General features: G+C 41.5%; 1 protein-coding gene across 2 annotated transcripts in view; it reads right to left on the minus strand.

Moving 5' to 3' along the window:
* The window catches only part of Stk4 (serine/threonine kinase 4), a 91,155-nt gene that overhangs the window by 53,775 nt on the left and 24,238 nt on the right, over positions 1–13,142 (minus strand). For both annotated transcript variants that reach the window (XM_021636306.2, XM_060382863.1), the window contains exons 6-9: positions 9,401–9,568; positions 7,150–7,287; positions 5,904–6,032; positions 5,088–5,274 (exon numbers count right to left, since the gene is read on the minus strand). In XM_021636306.2, coding sequence (XP_021491981.1) covers positions 5,088–5,274; positions 5,904–6,032; positions 7,150–7,287; positions 9,401–9,568 — 622 coding nt within the window. The remainder of the gene's footprint in view (positions 1–5,087; positions 5,275–5,903; positions 6,033–7,149; positions 7,288–9,400; positions 9,569–13,142) is intronic.

Below are 13,142 nucleotides of genomic sequence, written 5' to 3' on the forward strand. Positions count from 1 at the left end.
AGAATCTATTTTAGACAAATGGCCATGAAAGAGACATGAAAAGGTGACTGGAATATATATATATATTCCATATATATATATTCCATATATATATATTTGACTGTGATGAGGAAATACGGTTTTCAAATGAAAAAATAGAGCAGGTAAGTATAGCTCACAGCATACACAGAAAGAAATTCATGACCTACATTAAAGAACATCTGTAAACGATAAAACTTTACCACTGTTTAAACATACACTACTTTTAAGATATCCAGGTATAAAGAAATTTCTTTTGTTTTTTCTTTTGGTTTTTTGAGACTGTTTCTCTGTGTAGCCCTCGCTGTCCTGGAACACACTCTGTAGAACAGGCTGGCCTCGAACTCAGAGATTCACCTGTCTCTGACTCCCCAGTGCTGAGATTAAAGGCATATGTCATCACTGCCCAGCAAAATTTCCTGAAGAACACACACACACACACACACACACACACACACACACACAAAGATATAATAATCTGATAATACGATAATCTATAATACGACAGAATAATCTGATGTCATGAAAACTACAGTTATTAAAAATGGCTGCAAAGTTAAGGGCACAAGTCATGAGCTAAGTAAAATAATTACAAAGTACAAACCATATGTCAAAAGTCAGTACCTAAAATATAAGGAAATTCTGCAACTCAGTAAAAGGCTATTCAGATTACCTTTTCTGCATAAATTAATCAAATTAAAATTATATATATAATTATATAAATATAATCAGATTAAAATGAGGTGCCATGCAGCTCAGCAGTGCACAGCTGGTATGTAGGAGGCCCAGAGTTCCAGTCCCTGCACTTCTAAAACCAAAATCAGAATATACCAAGCAACAAATGTTTATAAAACATCTTTAACACTTGTTTTTCTACATGGCATAACTTTTCTCCAAATCACTTCTGCACATGAGTTGTTTTGAAGTCCTATCCCATTATCTGGTTGGGACTGATGACATTTTAAAAGTTACATGTGGCACTGTGCTGAAGAACACCAAAATCAATTCCAACGAAAGTCTACTAGAAACTGGAGGAGAAAGACACTGAGGTGCTTCACCTCTGCCAACTTCTCCTAACTAAATGAAATAAAGGCCATGGCCTAGTGCTGCTGTGGTGACTCAAGATACACTTAAAGGTGAGGGTAGAGAGGGTAGAGAGATGGCTGAGCAGCTACCATCACTGATTGCTCTTCCTGAGGACTGAGGTCCAATTCTCAATACCTACATCTCACAGTAACTCCAGTTCCAAGAGATCCAATAGCCTCTTCTGGTCCCTGAAGGCACTAGGCGTGTGTGTGCAGACATACATGTGGGAAAAACACCCAAACACATAAAATAAAATGAAATATGCATATACATATATACTTAAAGGTAAATAAATAACAGTTTTGATCCAAAATAAATCCTGTCAAAGAACGGGTATCAGTGAACATGAATGGGAACGAAATTCAATTCATAGCCTATTACAGAGCTCCCTCTGCTGGCACAGAGGATGTACAACAAGCCCAATACTGACAATTCACACAGAAATTTAATTTTCATTCCTGACCAAGTGAAATTCTTTTAGGGCCCTCATTCAAAAAAATGACAGAAGAGTCTGCCCTGAACGTATTCTACAAACAACTAAATAGAATTACCAATATGTTTTTAGGCAAGTATAATTAGCTAACATCAACTCTCCTTCAGACTTCAGCTAAGGGCTAGGTCTGTACCTAATGTGTGTGTGTGTCATCTACAATACCACTTTTGGGAAAATTTTTTAATTATCTTCAATTATTTTCTTGGGCCTAGTTTTAGTAGTGGAATTTCTCAGGTCAAAGGTTTGACCTTTCCTTTTAGGATTTTTTAAAAATGCTCTGTATATAGCAAGAAGTTTGTTTATGAGTGACTACAGGTGTCTTCAAAGTCTAGAAAGGGTATTGGATCCCATGAAGCTGGAATAACAAGTGGGTGGTTATGACCACCTGATATGAGTGCTGGGAACAGAACTCAGGTCCTCGGTAAGAGGAGCAAATGTTCTTAACTGCAAGGTGATCTTCCCAGCCCCAAATATGAACTTTTAAATGCCTGATACACAATGCATTCCAGAAGTTTTATCAATTTATGAATCTACCAATTTAGCATTACCATTCCTTTACCATCTCAGAGAAAACTAATCTGAGCCCCAAAACAGACTATTCTGCCTTTGAAAACAAGAGGTTAGTGACTACCCTGCAAATCATGATCTGAAAGGTGAAGAATAGAGGAGACGCACGAAGACACTGCCCGCAAATGTCCCTCTCAGCCACAAGAAGCCACCCTGAGCTCAAGTCACCAGGCTCTTGGTGACGCTCTTGTGTGAAGTGCACCCTCTGCTGGAACCTCCACCGACCACTACCAGGCTTGCTGCCTTTCTATGAGGAGCCCCAGTACAAGTTAACAACCTTTTATGATACTCTGACAACACCCTCAGCTCACAGCAATACTAGAACTCATTCCCTTCACTGAACTTGATGGCATCTGGGATCAACTAAGAGATACAACTATGAGCCAGTCTGTGAGAGAAGTCTCTCCCTGATAGTGCATGGCACCATCTGACCATCAGCCCAGATACTAGAGCTGTCTGAGGCAAAAACATCTTGCTTGCCAGCCTGGTGCTGCTACAGCCACTATCACTGCCATCCCTCACTGGCCTTATACCCCAGTTTCTCAGTCTTTCAACATGAATTAAAAACTACTGACTCTGGGAATCTTCCAGGCCCTCAGGGCCAGATTGGGACTGCTGAGACATTCAGCTTTCTGGACTGAGGAGCTCTCAGGTTCTCAGCCTCTCCAGTCTGCAGCCAGCCACTGTTGGACTATCCAGACCCTACACCTAAGCCATTCCAGTAAGACCCCACTGCTTAGGTTTAAAGCCCCAGGTCTCCTTGATCATCTTTTTGTTCTTTCTCTTTAATTATGCGTATAGGCCAACTCACATAGGAGAGTACAAAGTGATAACTGAGGTGTACAAGTTCAGTTTAGCCTAAACTTTGCATCCATGTAAAGGCCTGGCTCTTCTTGGTCATCTTTTTCCCTTCCCTTCAACTCTCTAACCCCATGCTAGGGATCAAACCCAGGACTTCACTTGTGCTAGCCTACTGCTGAGCTATGTCCTCAGCCTCCACTTAAATATTTATGGCTCTTCTAATCCAGGGATCAGCAAACCAGTCCCTAGGCTAATCTAGCTTGCCGCCTACTTTGGGTAGTAAGGCTCACCTGGAACACAGCCATAGCCTGTTCATCTGCTGCTTTCACCTGCCTCTGTACCTGTGAAAGACTTGCCTCCAAGGCCTAAAGTATTTGCTCTCTGTTCCTTTATAAACGGAGAAAGTTTGCTGGCTAGTAGATCTGACTAGCATGCATGGGGCCCTGGGTTGGATTCCTATGGAGGGGGCACAGGTCCTTTATCTGTGCTTAATATTTATAGGCACCCCTCCGCAAAACACACCTAGCAACCTGTTAGCAATTTAGGAGCCGAATCTACCAGGGTACATGCACTCCCTACTCTGAACAATGGAATAGGCTTTTCCCTCCCTTTGCCAATCATCAAACTCAGACAAACACTCTGCAGTCACATTCTCCTTGTTCAAGCACAAGACAAGAAAGGCAGATCTGGCAGGAAATAGCTTTAGATTCATGCACAACCAGGCAGCAGTGTGTCCTCAAGTGAACTTTTAGGGAGGCGGGACTCCCCTATAAACCAGCTGCATTATAGAAAGAGAAATGCTCAGTAGGGTGATCATGTGAACTAATCTATCGATCAAAATAGCAGAACCACCCAAAGTACTTCCCCTGAAAACCAGTCCCGCCTTCCTCTAGACTCTCGGGCAGGAACTGTACCTTCCTGCGGCCTACTCTTCTCCTGCAGTGTATTCTGACCTGTGCTTTGTCTAAATAAAGTCGCCTTGCTACTCTTCAAACAATGGGAGCTTTTACACCATTCCTGAATACAATGAGAAAAAAAAAAAAACTGGAAACACAAGCCTACACTCTGACCACAGGCAACAGCTTGAGCCCAGAAGCTTGAGATAAGCCTGGGCAACACAGAAGACTATGTCTCGGAAGACAGGAGCATTGATTGGGTAGGGGTGGAGCTCACTGGCAGAGGCTTACCTAGCATGTGGGAGGCTCAGGGATCTAATCCCCAGGTAAGGAAAGTAAAAAAGGGGAGACAGGAAGAGTGAAGGGAGGAAAGGCGAGAGAGAAGAAAAGACACACAGCAGAGAAAAAGAGAGGGAAAGAAAAAAAGTTTTTTTTTCTGAAGACTTAAAAAACTTTTAAATCTGCTCAATAATCTTTGATCAGCTATCAATGTCCCTTGATTAAACAGACATTTAAGATAAGTTCAGAAGCTGGGCATGATGGCGCACACCTTTTTTTTTGGGAGAATGGGGGGTTCGAGACAGGGTTTCTCTGTGTAGCCCTGGCTGTACTGGACTTGCTTTGTAGACCAGACTGGCCTCAAACTCACAGAGATCCGGCTGCCTCTGCCTCCCAAGGCTACACTGAGAAACCCTGTCTTGAAAAAACAAACAAACAAGGGCTGGAGAGATGGCTTAGAGGTTAAGAGCACTGGCTGTTCTTCCAAAGGTCCCAAGTTCAATTCCCAGCAACCACATGGTGGCTCACAACCATCTATAATCAGATCTGGTGCTCATTGAGGCAGAATACTGTACAATAAATAAATAAGTAAATCTTTAAAAAAAAAAAAAAGGGAAAAAACAAACAAACAAACAAAATATATATACAGCATTTCAAATTTCATTACATTTTGAGATGCATTGTGTCACAATATATATGACCTCCTCCTGGAGTACCTTTCGATGACAACAGTCAGATGAGAGGATAGCCACTGGGGTTCACAAGCAAATTCCTTCCCACAGCCCAGTGCCAGCTTTCTTCGTCCCCAGCCTCCTCTTCCTCCTCACAGCCCTCCAACAAAACCTCCTACTGAGCAGCTCACTTCCTCTGAGGCACCCAAGACTAAGATAGCGCCGGCTATGAGAACCCATCTCCATATCAGTTAGTGTGTCTCCTCAGAGCCTCACTTTTCATGGTTCCTTCCTCTTCCTCATCCTCCGTGTTGATCACCATGGTGCCCAGCTGTGACGGCAATGTGTCACCATGCTCAATCATAGTACTGGCTCCATCGCTCATTGTACTGGCTACTCGGACAGTGCCCATCTCATCACCAGTGGCCCGAACCATTGTGCCAGAATCCATTTCATCCTCCTCCTGCAAGTAAACAGAATCTCAATCTGAAGCTAATTTAATCAAAAGGCTTTGAATTTTCTGAATTATTGCTACTCATCTTGGGACAAATAATATTCCTGGATTTGACACCTCTCCAAGTTGTATACACACCTTGGAAGCTGAAAAGCTCTTATTTAACTAGCTATGATCATAAAGTCACCCTGTGACAGCTACATATCTCATCTAAAGCAGCTTCCTCCTTCTCCCTTCTCATCTGACTTCTAGCACAGACCTAAGAAGCTGACACAAGTACCCTTAGAATCTCAAAATCCTGGGTGACTCCAGAATAAAGTATGAAAATTTTAGAAGACCTTGGGAGGACCAAGTCTCCAAACTTGGAGATGTGTGTCCATCTGTCCACCCCCCCCCCCCAATAAATAGATAAATTGGATCTTCAGGGGCAAAATAATACAATGTGTTTTAAGAAACAGTGAGCAATGAGCAAGCAGAGACCTAGCAACATAGTGTCCAGCAACACTGAATGAGTGAGATCCAGGACAAAGTGCTGTTAGAGTCTCAAGCTCCAGCCTGACACACCTATCTCACTTCTGTGGCATTCATGACCTAACAAGCATTTACTCCTGAATCCCACCACAATGCCTGCCACTCACTGAGTTTTCATCCTCTTCCTGGTCCACTTCCCTCTGCTGGGCTTCCTGGCGCTTCAGTTTCACATCCATGGCTTCGTTTATTAAGTCTCGCAATATTGATACTCCTTTGGCACTCTTGACAAATGGGTGCTTAAGTAAGAAAATAGAGAACAAGTTAAACCATCTTTTGCTTGTTTCCCAAAAGCGGGTTTCTCTGTGTAGTCCTGGCTGTCCTGGAACTTGCTCTGTAGACCAGGCTGGCCTCCAATGAGATCCTTCTACCTCTGCCTCCCAAGTGCTGGGATTAAAGGCATATACCACCATCCGGCCACAATTTTTACTTTAAAACAGTGCATGGCACACAGTAGAAATCTGGCAATCTTTGTCATATAAATCAGTGGATCTAATTTTTCTCTTCAAACCTGGGTAAACTAAGCCACACTCACTTCACAACTCTAAGGAGACAAATGACCAGTGGACCTGTGCCATTTCTCTCTCATCTAGAGCTTCTTTTGTCTTTATTTCATTGAGAGTCTGTCTCCCCTATATCAGTTCCAGCATCTTAATTCAGGTGCAGGCCTGAGGGCAGGCTTCTTTACCATCCAAGATATCTTATCTGGCACTTTTTATGTTTTCCGTCTTTGTGGAGCAACAAGAAGCCCTGGTAAGTTAACGTTATGTATAGAAGGTTACCTATACATCCAAACTTACTCTGACAGTACCCCATGTTTCCTCCTTGGAAGAATCTGTCCCTAATTGCCAACAGGGTATACGTCTCCAAACCTTTGCTAAGTACTCTAATGACTGGAAGGGTGCTTCAGCATCTGGTGGAAACCACAGAAGACCCTTCCACAAACCTGTCATCACTCACCCAGGCAGATTTGTTAATACACTCAGAAGAGCCAGGTTGTTAGCAGGATATCACGTCACCTTGTTCTCTGTGCTTGCAAAGTATTTAAGATCATCTCCTTCCACTCTTGCACGCACATCTGGCCTGTTATGACTTAACATCAGTCTTGAGCTATTACCACCCACTCGTTTTCCTGGTGGTAGCAATGTTTCTGAGGTTCTTACTGCTCTTAAAATCTAAACTCACATGCAATGCACTTCCTCATGTTACTGCTCCATTCTGCAAGTTAAGTATTTTATGTCCTTCCATCTCAATAGCTTTAAACCTCTCTTGTGGCACCGAATGTCTTATACCTCATTATTGTCCCCAAGCAAGTGACTTAGCAGTGCATGAATGGCTTGGAGAGCTGACTTATACCTGCAGGAGCTGTGTGGCTGTGGCTCTCTGCTCAGGGCTTTTTACCAGACACTGCTTCACAAAATCCATGAAGTTGTCCGACCATAACTCTGGCTTACGGAATGTGGGAGGAGGGTTTGTAGGAATCATGAATATTGCCTAGATTTAAAAAAATTAGGCAAAATGAAAATGACACTCCAATACAAACAACTACATTTGCTTGGTAAAACAATTTTTCACTTATACAAATACAGTGTGTCCACTGGAGCATATCAACCATAGAATCTGGTAACTGTTCTCCTTCCCTTTCCCTTGCTCACACGCAGTACTGTTCTAAACATTACACTGTCAAAAATAAAACCTTTCCTGTGTGTGTGTGTGTGTGTGTGTGTGTGTGAGAGAGAGAGAGAGAGAGAGAGATGCAAGCGTAGTATTGGACATGTCCGTGCGGGTGGGGGTACAAGTACATGTGTGTGCGTGTGTATGCATGCAATGGCAGCCAAGGATCAACATCAAGGGTCACTCGTGAGTGGGGCTGTAGCTTAGAGTTAGATAGTTGCCTCACAAAAATTAAACTCTAGGTTCAGTCCCCACTACTAACAAAACAAGAGTGTTATTTCTCAACAACCATCTTGTTTTTGAGTCTTGCTGGGACCTGGAGCTCAATGATTAGGTTAGGCTGGTCATCAAATCCCAAAACTCTATCTGATTTTCTCTGCCAGGGCTGGCATTATAAACATACATCATCACACCTAGCTTTTTCTGTAGGTGCTAGAGAATGAACTCAGATCCTCATGCTTGTAAGACAAACACTTAAGTGAACCATCTCTTCAGCCTCAAACAAGTTTGGGCCAAAGGGTAACCATACCACATTGGTTTCAACCTGGAAAGAGACCACCTATGAATATCTTTCCCCTCAAATCATCCCTCTGCAGAAAAGAAAAACTAAAATCAAGCTACTATAATAAAGTACATTTAAATTCTATATTAAAAGACCAAGGTTATTACTTATTTTATTAGGGCTGGAGAGACTGTTCAACAGTATCACATACTGCTTTTGCAGGGGACCTGAATTCCGTTCCCAGCATCCATGTCAGGCAGTTCACACCACTTGTAAATCTAGCTTCAAGAAATCTGACACCCTCTTTGGCCTCCAAAGTTAGCATACAATTAAAATAATAAATCTTTTTAAATGACTATTGACTGTTGAATTTTAAATGATGGAACCCCCCCCCACTTTATGAAAAATAAAACTCTTTAAACAGTTTAAATATTCTTTTGTTTGTTTTGTTTTTCAAGACAAGCTTTCTCTGTGTAGCCCTGGCTATCCTGGAACTTGCTCTGTACACCAGGCTAACGTCGAACTCAGAGACCTGCCTCTGCCCCCAAGTGCTGGGATTAAAGGCACACACCACTACTAGCTTTCTTAAACCGTATTCTTTAAATTTAAAAGTATAACCATGTAAATGCTCCACTCCCTGCCTCTTTAGTCTCACAAAAGAAAGAAAGGAATTTGTCTTTGGACATATGAGTACTTTTTAAAATAGCTCAAGTCTTTTTGAGAAAGAATGAATGAATTAAAGACAGAAAATAACTTGTCGGGGAGGCCTGGAAAAGGCTGTGGAGTCTCTGTGGAGTGGGGTCTTTCACCATTGCGTGTACTTGAAATGGGTAAAGTCTTAGGGTTTTAGCACTGAGACAGTCTGAGGGGAGGTGCAGCCTTTGAGTCTTAATGCCTAGGCAGCTGTAGGCTGCAGAACACAGTCACAAGACAGAGTCTGCGGACTCACAAACCAAAATACCTAGAGTTCAAGCATGAAAAAGATAATATATGAACCAAAATGGTGGTTAGTGATGTAAGTGCAGAAACACACTGAAGAAAACACTGTAACAAGTGGCATCTGACACTTGGGTCACCCAATGGGGAGTCACAGAGCATGATTAAATAGAAAGCCCATATGTTTATAAAGTTTAAAATGTGGTACCTGAGTTATTAAAAGATATATATAACAGGTAAGTCAACTTACACATTTCTATAGCCTACGCCCTTCAAGGAGACTATCAAGACATACACTCTAGAGCAGAGAATGAACTACATTCAAATTAATTATTGACTACATCTAACGCCAGGGGAAGAATTTAACCTACAGTAAGCATTTATTGCTATATAAATTAGTTCATTTCCTGTTTGGAATGCAACCATGGAAGTTGCCAAATAGCTTTCTCCTGGTAACCAGTAACTAACTACCCAACAGGCTTTCTGTCTCCTTACCCTCATTGGATGGATATCAGCATATGGAGGCTTTCCTTCAGCCATTTCTATGGCAGTTATTCCCAGAGACCAGATGTCTGCCACGCAGTTGTACCCAATTTCCTGAATAACTTCAGGAGCCATCCAAAATGGTGTTCCTATCACTGTATTCCTCTTTGCCATGGTATCCTAGATATGAGACATGAGACAAGTCACTAAAGAAAATCAAATGAATAAGAAATGTCAAGATTCTCAATCAATCATTAAAATTAAAAGATTTAAACCAATACTGATAAAATCATAGGAAATTAGCAAATTATCACTGGAACATGACGTAGTACAACCTCACAAGCGGGCACTATTTAGTAAACTTTTAAATATTCATACCTACCTATCCAAGTATCGTTCTAGAAATCTACCTTACACACAAGGACCTCAAAACATGCACACAGATTGCAAAATGTTTGTAGTAAGAGAAGACAGACCAACTAAAGTGACTAAGCCAGGTACCTTAATTCCAACTACTAGGGAGGGCCACTTGAACAATGGAGTTCAAGATCAGGTTGAAAAATACTGCGATACTCCATATCAATAAATATATTTTTAAATCACTTAACACTTGTAACTTAAGTTATATAATAATAATAAATAACTTTTTTAATTGACACACAAGTACCTAACATTTGTAACCTGAGTCCTCAGGGAGATGAGGTAAAAAGATCACTGAGCGAATTCAAGGCAACCTGTACACAGTAAGTTCTAGAATGGCCAGGGCCCTAGAATGAAACCTAGTCTCAAAAACATAAATAAGTAAAGCCAGCCATGGTATCACAAGCCTTTAGAGGTAGCACCCAAGAAGCAGAAGGAAATGGATCTTTGTACATGCTTTCTAAGGCCATCCTGGTCTACATAGCAAATTCCAGGACAGCCAGAGCTACCTAATGACACTCTATCTCAAAAAGAAAAATAAGTACGTATTACAAAAGATATTTATATAGTGAAAGACAACATTAAAATTTTTTTAAAGAGGGGTTGGAGAGATAGTTCAGAGATTAAGAGCACTGGCTACTCTTCCAGAAGTCATGAGTTCAATTCCCAGCAACCACATGGTGGCTCACAACCACCTATGATGAGATCTGGTGCCCTCTTCTGGCCTGCAGGTATACATGCAAAACACAACATTGTATAAATGATAAATAAATAAATCTTTAAAAAAAATTTTCTAAAGAAGCAAGCATGCTGAACACTCACATATAACCCACGCACATGAAAGACAAAAGCCAAAGGATCTTAAGTTTGAACTAGCCAGGACTATACAGCAAGCCCTTATTTCAAAAGGAAATAGGTATGAAAAATATGTAAGTTACTGAAACACCAAACAAAACAAAACAAAACAAAAAAGTTTACACAATAATGGAAACAGCTTTACTTCTGTAAAAACAAAAAAAGACCACGACGATGTGACAACCAGTAAATAGAACCGCCCCGGTGTAGCAGAAAAGCAGCCTACAGTGAAAAGCAGCACTATTAACAGCAGTCACATGTCGAAGGCAGCATCTCTTATTTGTTTTCTGTTTCAGCCTTATGTGACACTCATGTGCAATTAGAAAAATCATTTTAAAGCTTAGATATTAGAAAACAGCAGCAAGTTTTCCCTGTAGTGTAAAAAAGGGTATGTGGTACTTACAGCACACGACACTAACAAGCATGTGCACACTTTACCAGAATGGCATGGTCCCACTGAGAGCCTTGCTACAACTGATATACCTTATGGAGAGGACTTTCAATCACAGCAAAGATGCAAAAGAACCTCTGTTCCTATTCCCTATTCCCGCACTCCTTAAGTGCCTGTGACTTAGGTGACACCAGTCGGGAGCAACAACTGGTATCACCTAAGTGACACTTCTGAACTAATCTCGCACTGCCTGGCATATATAAAAAGCCAACAAAGGAAACAACTTGGGCTTAATCATGTCCTTGCCTCTGAAACCTCAAACTTTCTGGGATGTTTTCAAATGGCGATCCCCAAAGTTGTTTTTACTGGAGGACTTAAACCAGAAATAGATACTTACATAACAAAAAAATGTTTTGAAGATAAGTGACCAGTGTATCCTAAACTCCAGTTAGACCTACATTAGAGTGTTACTAAGTACAACAGAGCAACAGAGAAGTGAAGTGCAGAAAGAAACTGTGCCACATACAGCTATATATGCACACAATCAAAAGCCAGTCAGCTCCATATGGCACACAGACAACTTGAAATGCTTTCACAAACTAGCACGCAAGGGACAGAATATTCCCACACTACAAAGCACTGGCTAAGTGTAGTAGCACACACCTTTAAACCCAGCATTTGAAGGTAGAGGCAGGAAAATCTCTTTGACTTCAAGGCCAACCTGGTCTATATCAAAGATCTAGACCAGACAGTACTACGTAATGATAATGTCTCCAAAAAAGAAAAAAAACTAAATCTATAAAAGTCTAAAGTTAAATTCTACCTTATACTTTCACCAAATTAAGTTCAAAGAAGTTAATCCCCAAATATAAAAAGACAAAACCCCGAAGAATTCTGCAAGTATAGATGAACTGTTATATGATGCTGGAACAGAACACCAAAGACAAAAATCCAACGGGGGATGTATGTGTGTGTGCATGTGTGTGTGCGTGTGGAGAGAGAGTCACTAAGGGGCAAAGAGATGCTCAGTGATTAAGAGCACCTCCCTGGCCTTCTAGAGGATCCAAATTTCTCTCCATGTGGAATGTCTCAGCTACGTATGTAACTCCAGCTCCAGGAGATCCCAAGCCCTCTTCCAGCCTCCACAGGCACCTGCACTTACACACACAAATAATCTTTAAAATAGAAATTTGAGACTTCTGTGGGTTTTTCTTGTTTTGTTTTGTTTTTGTTTTTTGAGACAGGGTTTCTCTGTGTAACTCCGGCAGACCCAGAACATACTCTGTAGACAAGTTTAGCCTTGAACTCAGAGATCTGCCTGCCTCTGCCTCTGCCTCTCGAATGCACGGGACTAAAGGTGCACACCACCACCACCCGGCAAGACATCTGTGATTGTAAGCCCATCTCAAAATAGAAGACAACTAGCAGAGATGACTGTTTCAACCATGGAAGACGGGTAAAAATTTAACAGTGTCTAAGTTCTGGGTTCACCCTTCTAACATACTTATCTCTCTCTCTCTCTCTCTCTCTCTCTCTCTCTCTCTGTGTGTGTGTGTGTGTGTGTGTGTGTGTGTGTATCTGAGTGTGTGTGTATCTGAGTGTGCCCAACTCAGATACACCCTCTGGAGACAGAAGCAGAAAGACTGACACAATTTTAAGACCAGGCCAACCTCAGGAGGGAAGGAATCCCAGAGTGATGAAGCATGTACTTGGGAGGCAGAGGCAGGGGTCTATGAGTTTCACAGGCCACACAGAGATACACAGTAAGACCATGATAATTAAATAAATAGGCATTATTCTAAGGACAAAAATCAAAGAAATGCTAAAACAAACCTTAAGCATCCTGATATTAACCACAGAAGGACCTTGTGGCAGTGGGAACTTAGAAACCAATGTTACTGAACACCCACTATGTAAGAGGGGAAGGAGCTGCATCAGAAAGTGAGCATGAGAGCTAATCCTGTGCTGCTATACAGCAGGAGGCTGAGACAGAGGGATGGAGCCTAATACCAGCCTGAGCTACAGAAGACTGTCTCCAAAACAAAAAAAGAAACTAATTACAGATTCCTGTTAAAGATTACAGACTGA

The sequence above is a fragment of the Meriones unguiculatus genome, chromosome 4 (genome assembly GCF_030254825.1).
Source record: "Meriones unguiculatus strain TT.TT164.6M chromosome 4, Bangor_MerUng_6.1, whole genome shotgun sequence".
NCBI lineage: Eukaryota > Metazoa > Chordata > Mammalia > Rodentia > Muridae > Meriones > Meriones unguiculatus.